This window comes from Pteropus alecto, unplaced genomic scaffold (genome assembly GCF_000325575.1).
Source record: "Pteropus alecto unplaced genomic scaffold, ASM32557v1 scaffold16, whole genome shotgun sequence".
Lineage (NCBI taxonomy): Eukaryota > Metazoa > Chordata > Mammalia > Chiroptera > Pteropodidae > Pteropus > Pteropus alecto.
Genome location: NW_006438867.1, coordinates 5524205 through 5532674, shown reverse-complemented (window position 1 = coordinate 5532674; position 8470 = coordinate 5524205). Strand labels below are relative to the sequence as shown.

Here is an 8470-nt window from a genome sequence, read left to right as displayed (position 1 = left end):
GCGCGAGGGGGGACGTGGCCAGCGACAGCTACAACAACGTCTTGCGCGACACCGAGGGGCTGCGCGAGCTCGGGGTCACCCACTACCGCTTCTCCATCTCGTGGGCGCGGGTGCTCGCCAATGGCAGCGCGGGCGCCCAACCGCGAAGCCCCGCTCCCCCGGAGGACCCCCCGGGGGCCGGCCTGCCGTCGGGTTTTCCGCCGCAGTCCCCGCCCGCGACTGGGGACGTGGCCAGCGACAGCTACAACAACGTCTTGCGCGACACCGAGGGGCTGCGCGAGCTCGGGGTCACCCACTACCGCTTCTCCATCTCGTGGGCGCGGGTGCTCCCCAATGGCAGCGCGGGCGCCCCCAACCGCGAAGGGCTGCGCTACTACGGACACCTGCTGCAGCGGCTGCGCGAGCTGGGTGTGGAGCCCGTGGTCACCCTGTACCACTGGGACCTGCCCCAGCGCCTGCAGGACGCCTACGGCGGCTGGGCCAACCGCGCCTTGGCCGACCATTTCAGGGACTACGCCGAGCTCTGCTTCCGCCACTTCGGCGGCCAGGTCAAGTACTGGATCACCATCGACAACCCCTACGTGGTGGCCTGGCACGGCTACGCCACCGGGCGCCTGGCCCCCGGCGTCCGGGGCAGCGCGCGGCTCGGGTACCTGGTGGCGCACAATCTCCTCCTGGTGAGTTCGCGGGGCCAGGCGGAGGGCCACGCCGGGGACCGGGCCCCTGGAGACGCCACGGGCAAGAGGGGTGCCTGAGCCTCCAGCTCAGACGAGGCTCCATTTGAAGCCATTTGTGAGGTCCCCAGGATTCGCACAGGGGGTCGTGGCGGGTACGGAGCAGCATCGGCTTCACTCGGAGGGCGTGGAGTTGGGAACGGGAGCGAACTGAACTCCCGCAGTGGGCGGGCGAGTGAGTGCCCCTTGGAGCCCGTTTGTCAGAAGGAGATTGGAATCAGTTCTCCGGTGAGAAAGGGGGCTCCTTTCTCGGGGTGCAGAGGAAACCCCGGAGGTAAGGCTGAGGGAGTCACTAGCAGCTACGGGAGAATGAGGAGGGTGGATGAAAGAAACAAGTTTGTTTTTTTTTACACTCCTGTCTGCCAGAGTTAGTGGAGATGGCAGGAGTTCGATGTTAATCCAATAAGATCTGTCTCGCTGTGGCTCAAGTTCACACTGCAGCAAATGCAAAGGTGTCGAAATCTCATCTACTGGAGAGCGGGTTGAAACTGTCTTTGGTAGTTCTTTCTGTGCAACCTACTTAATTGTCAGAGGTCTGAAGACCCCTAAAATAATCTCGAACAAAGCTCACCTTAAAAATCCATGAACAGCTACAGCGTGAGATAGATTGTGTTAATAAGTATATTTCTACGATACTCTCTCCACTTGGAAGGATTCCTCAGGGAAGACATTCTTAGCCTGACCCTTGTAAAAAAAAAAAAAAAAAAAGCTGAACACATTTTGACAGCAGGAAGTGTTGCTAGGCCATGATGAAGGTGTCTCCCAAATAATTCTTCCTTTTTTCCTTGACTTAGTGTTCGAGATTAGGTCCCATTGACTGGAGAGCTCATTTATAGTGATGGCAGTTGTTGGTACACTTTATACAGTGTTGTATCACAGAATATTTTATGTACATGTGTAAACATTTTAATAAAAGTGTTTAAATGTATAACTTTTGATACTGTATTCTGGTGACTTGTGGGCCCACTGGAAGACCTGTTTTTAAATTTAGAATTAAGCCACGTATTTTGAACAAATTTAAGACAGAGACCACTTCTGCATACTTTTTAATCGAAGCCATAGATAATCAAGGCGGAACAGTATTGGATTATTGAGTTGACTTAGCGCTCTGAGCTGCTAGTGATCTGATAATCGCTAGGTAGATTGTATGTCAGCTCCACAAAACCTGTTTGCTACCACAGATCATAAAAGAATGTTGGGTTGGTTTGAAAAAAAAATTTTAGTGACTTCATATTGATATATATCTTATCCTTAAGCTACTTTAGAGCAACGGTAATAAACTTTTTCAGTCTGACAGTTGTTTTAAGGAATCGAAAGACCCTAAGCACTACCTATTTATGGTTGGTAGAAAAAAAAAAAAAAACTGTATGAAGAACTGGGCCCTCTTTGGAAGAAAACATGAACAAATTTCAGTCCAGACCAGAAAACTAAAAAATAAAAATTCACAGACCAGCTGAAAGACCTAATAGACCACTTCCGAAAAATCGCTACTTCAGATTTTGCATGTAATACTCCATGCATACAAAAGTCATCAGTTGCTACTTTAGCAACTTACATGGTCTTTTCATTTCTAAGATAAGAAATTGGGACAGCAGGAGTGTTCTAGTGCTCCACTACTTTAAAGAGTCAACATGCTTTGATTCTTGGGCCCACTCAGCCCTCTGATTAACTTTTTGGTTACATTTTTGTATCCTTACACACACACACACACAAATTTGCCAAACACTAACCATTCTGCCCCGAAATGCAGTGGACTTTGTATTCATAAGCAATTATTGACAGGCGGACCCTTGGTTTTGCTGAGCCTGCAAAGTGCTACTTGCTGTAAAATATTAATTTTGCTTTCAGATGTCTTCGGTTTGGAATTTAGTCATTTTTGTATCTTACGAAGTAAGTTGTCATTATCAAAGACAGTGTCTTAATTTTTTCATGAGATATTTTCATTCTGTTTTCAATATTCTTGGTGTATGCGTTGGGGCGAGGGGAATAGGGAAGCTTTGATCTTATTGGAAAAGACAAGACATTCTGCAGGTTTTGTTAATAAAACATTTCAGCCAGGGCTTAGATATTGCTGTTAGGGACCACTGAGACCCTCTTGCATATTCATTTGCATGTGGGGATCTGATGCTGGTGAAGGATAAAGCTGGCCAGCACCCCTCCCCTGCCAGGAAGGAGACCGCCTGGGGACACTGAAAGTTTGAACCACCCCAGAGGTTTAAGAAGCATTTTCTGATGGCCTGGAGGACAAGAGGCATGCCAGGCAAACTGCAGGATGAATAATGGGGGCTCAGAATGGGGGTCTCCGTGTTCTTTTGTGGGTTGCCAATACTGGGATAATCCTTGACAAAAGTAGCGTGTGTGTGATTGTGTGTGTGTGTGTGTGTGCACGCACGCACACATACGCACACTCCAGAGAGAGAGGGATAAAGAGGCTTTTCCTGCAGAGAGCCCTGGGGGGCCGGGCTGCTTTGCTCACCCGAGTATAACCTAGAAGGAGAACGTACCTTCTCTCTCTGACTAAGAGAGGGACTGCTGTGCCTTCACAGCTCTTGAAAGATGATTCTTAATGTCCCTTGAAAAACTGGCATTGGGGCTGGTCGTTGGGAGTCCAGCCCCAGTAGTGCCTCTGAGTGTTTGTTCTGCCCACGGGTTTCCGAGAGGACCAGGACTGAGTTGAAGATGCCGCGGACCTCCCAAGGAGTCTCAACAGTGGTTCTGTGGGGAACCTGGGGGCAAAGAGAACTTCTTCCACTTAGGGAGGCAGGGCCAGGAGACACCCTTTGGGCGCTGGCGTATAGCACAGACATGACTGGTGCTGGGCGGGCCACGTGGTAACATCCTCGCTCACGTCCAGCTGCTCTCCCCTGTCTTAACGCACCTCCTCGACTTAGCTTCCAGGACCCCGCTCTTTCTCGCTCCTCCACTCAGCTCACTGGCGAGTCCTTCTCAGCCCCTTTGCTTATTCCTCCTCACCTTGCCTCTAAATATTGGTGCCCGTGGCTTCATCCTGGGGCCTCTTCTGTAGATTCACTCCAAGTGACGACCTCTTTGAATAGTCTCTATATCCCGATGACTCCAAATTTTGAGTCTCCAACCAGAGAGACGACTGCCCTGTCCACGTAGATGTCCGGTGGGCATGTCGCATTTAACACACCCAAAAGCAAACTCCTGTTTTTCCCATCTCTCTTATGGCAACTTTGCTCTTGCAGTGGGTTGAGCCCAAACCTTAATTCTCCCCTTTCCTTCACATCTTAGTTTCACTGCATCAACAAATCCTACAGCTCCACCTACCTTCAAAATGTATCCAGAATCCAACCACTTCTCCCCCTATCTACAGCTACAGGTCCAAGCTCCCAACAGATTCTGCCTGGATGATTGGAAGAGCTTCCTAGCTGACATCCTTGCCTCTCCCCTCGCTCCCTGCAATGTGCCATGATGAATAGTCTGGCGATGTATGAACATGATAAAGTCCGTTGTCCATTAAAATCCCACCTTTTCTTCAACAACCAGCTAATTTGCTCCCTTTAGCCCCACACCTGCGATCCATCTTTTCCTTCTATGGAACCCCGCAATGCTTCATTCTGATGACCTTTACCACACTCTTCCTTTACGTAACTACTTGCCATCTTGCAACCACTTCGCTTGCCAGGCGATTGCTTAAGTGAGGAAGCCATGTTTACTTCATCTATCCCACATGCCATCTTGTCCTTGGTAGGTGCTCATTAAATGGCTTCTGGCTATTTAATAGCCTGACTCTGCCTTTATAAATGGATGCTCCTAGGATTTGCTCTCCATGCCAATCTTTCTAGCCACTTTCTGATGGGACAGAAAATAACCAAATCCTAACTAGATAGGAAGATCAGTAAACATGATGGGACAGAATCTGACATTTTGGGTAAAAAATGTAAGGTTCATCATCAAATTTATGACTCCACTGTAAAAATTTCCAAATTATTAAAAACTATATGTTTCCCATGCAACACTGAAGTAGTTTTCAGATGAAGGTAGGGGACGATCCTGCTGGCTTTAGGAGCAGGTGTTAGAAATGACTTTGTTCATGGGTTGAATTTTCATGCCCAAAGTGATAGTGCAGGCAATTTATTTACTAGATGCATGCTCAAATTATATATGCTATGTGTACCAGCTTTCACTAAAATGTATTTGGTACGTGGATGGAATAATAAACTGGGCTGCAAGTTAATGTATTTTATAGAATACTACTGAATTCAATTGTGTGTTTAATCAGAAATAGTCAAAATATCTCCCAAAAAGCCTGACTCACTCCTCTTTGAATATCTGTTTGAACACAATGTTTTTTTTTTTTGAAGGTTACAGTCAAGTCCAAGAAAAAGAATAGAAAAAGAACTAATAAAATTATTTTAAAATCATAACAATGTTTAACAATGCCGTTTATTTTGAGTTGAAGAAAAGAGGGGACAGACGGACCACTAAGCATTCAAATAATGTCAGTGTGCACTTTTTAAGTACAAAATGAGTGAAGGCACAACGGTGTCACCTGGCTATGTAGTCAGTCATGGCTTTTGCACATAGATGTCTTCTGAGTCATCTTAAATTTTCAAACAATGTGATTGCTCTAAGCCAGAATTTTATTATGATCAATTTGTACAAAAGGTGCCTTTCTTTCAGTAAATGTTATTTTTTAAGACACAAAGGAGATTTTAGCTGTAGGAGGACAATAGAATGCAATCTATTGGGAGGACAAGTAATAAAGAGCGAGTGAATAAAAATACACACTCTCACTGAATTCTGCAAGATCAAATCTCAGGACACTCCAGAGTTACACTTGCAGTCTATACTGAAATGGATAAGCATAACCTACCTTTTGTATACTCTGTCTTGATATGTTGTGGGTCGAGAGTTAATCAGAAGGATTACTAGACCTCTTCTCCCCTCTGTCTTGGGGTAAACTCTTATTTATCCTCAAAGACTTGACTCGAATATCCTATTTTGTGATAACAACAGGCAGAGTGGATCACTTACTCATTTGTGACTCCTTGAGGTCAGAGACTATATATCATAGTTATTTAAAATTTTTTTGTGCTTATTTCAGCCCTCGGAGCAGAGGAAATATTCAATACAATTTTTAATGAAAGAATATAGACATAGAATAACCTCTACTTGTTTCAATAATGCCCTTCTCCTTTCTTGTAAATTGGATACTTATGGTCTGCTTTCTCACGCCATATTTGGGAAGGAGTTTTAAAGAGTGAGGAAGAATGGGGACAAAATTCCTGCCTAGATAGGTATATGACTTTTGTACATTTCCAGGGCAAATAACATCCCCATCTCATCCAGTGCACAGAGAAAGGGGAAGAAGAATGTGGCCTGGTACGTGCCTGACCTGGAGGCCGCCCCATCCTTTCTACTCACAACCTATTGGCAGAGCTCGGTCACGTGGTATTAGAAGCCTGGGACTTGTTCTGTTATGTTAAAATCAGGTAGGAAGAGATCATTCAGGACAACCAGTGGTCTTTGCCACACTGCCTTTGTCCCAGATATATTGTGAGAATTAAAACAAAATCACCTACGGCAACACGTTTTGAAAAATGTGGAGAGCTCTACAAAGGTGAGATGTGAATTTATTGTTAATAATAATAATAAAAGCAAAAGTATTTGAGAAATGGTCCTCTTGAGCTGTTTAGAAGAAAGGAATTAGACACATGCTTTAGAAATTGTTGGCTCATTTAACTTCTTCATCTGCAAGCTGTAGCATTGAATGGAATGAAGACTTTGCAATGATTTTAGCAGCATTTGACCAACATTTTAAAATTATTTTGAAATAACCTATTTTACATAAAACATAGTGTTACCAAATAACTTTTCTGGACACAGCTTGATGTTTAAAAGTGTACTGACATTTATGACTGATATAATTTGATATATCGACTAACCTGAAGATAAATACTTAGCGAACTTTCGTGGCCCCTGTCTGAATATATTTTTTATCAATAACATTATTGTTTGGAATGTGAATGTCAGAACATCACCCATGAATAAGTATTATAGTTTGATAAAATACTCAAACTGAAAGCAGTGATTTTACATCAAGTTTAAATATTATGGCTAGGCAAACATTTCCACGTCTACAAATGCATTTTTGATGATTAGAATGGGAGCGGGGAAATTCCAGGTCAAATTACTCCTGAGGACAAATCCCTAGCAGTGGCCTTCATGGGGTCTTCGGGCTTCTGCTTTGCTCCTTGGAGCAAGGAGAACTCAAGTGGCCCACTCAATTTGATCTTCTATGTTAAAGGGAAACCTGGCTGTCTCTTTGTCTTCTAAATCTCAAAGAATAAAATAAATTGCTTTTCTATGAGACAGCTTTTCAAATATCTGAAGAGGCCACCGCAGTCTTCAGGTGTGCCGTTGAATGGTGAGAAAGCAGCTGTGACCCTTGAAAAGCCTCTTTGTCCTCGGACGCTTGAGGTGGGGAAAGAGACAGAGAACTTGACCTCTCTCCCTTCCCAGTAGGGCAGGTCGTACTTTACCCAGCCACCGAGCAGCCTCAGGTTGGCTGTGGGACCTGCTTTTGTCCCATCATTCTTAACAAGGGCTGCAGGTTGGTGTAGATGACTGGGGATGAGGGGCCCCCAGTTTCTGAGCTCTGGACCCTGCAGAGAATTGGGGCTCCAGGCTGCTAAAGAGCATTTAGAGCTTCTTTCTGGAAGGGTCCAGGGAGTGGTTCCATAGCCACAGAGGAGGACGGGGGTGGGGAGTGCACGTGGCCTTTGGGGGAGCCCTCCCCTTCCACGACTCCTCATGCTCTCTGTATTCCTCATCACGTGGGCCTTTCCTGCCTACATTTCCCGCCTTGGTGACCCCAGTTCCTCTGCAGTGTCATTGTCATTGGGCTCTGCAAAGGTGGGGGCGGTGGTGGGAGGGGCCAGTCACTCTGGGCCCAGGTATGTTCTCCCTGATGTTGTCTGAGGTCAAACATAACTCATGGCACGGTTATTTCCTTACTAAAAAGGACACTATTCGGGCTTCACGAGAGATTCAGCATCGTCCTATTTCCCCCGCGTGCACAGTCCCCTGGCCCTTCTCTCCCCTCTCCGACCAGGTTACACTGCAAAGCTATGGCACAGACACAGGAAGACAAAAGGATTGTCTCTGGGCCTGCAGAGTTGCATAGCTCTGGAAGGGGCTGGGATAGGGAGGGCAGTTTAGGGTGATGGATCTCACGTTGCCACAAAAGGAGGGATAAGTTTAGACCCCTGTCCTCCGGTCACTTAGAGATCAGTAGGAGAGAGAGAGACTCAGACAATTAACATTAAAATGTGTAAGTGTCTTAAGAGAAATAGGTTTCAAGTCCAGTGGGGCCCCAGGAAAAGAGGGCTGGGTTAGAGTTTGGGATAGTGGGGGTGGGGGAGCAGTCAGGGGAGACCATGCTGATTACGGGGTTGACAAACTTTTTCTGCGGACAGCTAGGTTTTAGGCTCCCTGGGTCATACGGTGTTAGTTGTAACTGCCCCGTTTTGTGGGTGCAGCGAGAAAGCAGCCACAGGAGCCCCGTGAATGCGTGGCCGGGACCGTGTGCCAGTAAAACTTCATTCACAGAAACAGGCGCTGGGCCGCGCTGTTGGGCTGGTGCGCAGGCACCCACTGCGGGAAGGGTGTCACGCAGTTCCAGGAGACAGTGGTGCCAATTTGGGGCAGGGGAACCACGTGGCAGTTCCCACTGCCAGGTCAGTACACGGACCCACTGAAGCACCAAG

At 46.6% G+C, this 8470-nt stretch overlaps 1 protein-coding gene across 1 annotated transcript in view; it reads left to right on the top strand.

Annotated features, from left to right (window-relative positions):
• Window positions 1-116: 116 nt before the first annotated feature.
• KL (klotho) overlaps window positions 117-8470 on the top strand; it is a gene marked incomplete at its 5' end in the record, with an annotated part of 43441 nt that continues 35087 nt past the window's right edge. Inside the window, one exon of the mRNA XM_025049510.1 lies at window positions 117-677. Within this exon, the coding sequence (XP_024905278.1) occupies window positions 117-677 (561 nt within the window). The remainder of the gene's footprint in view (window positions 678-8470) is intronic.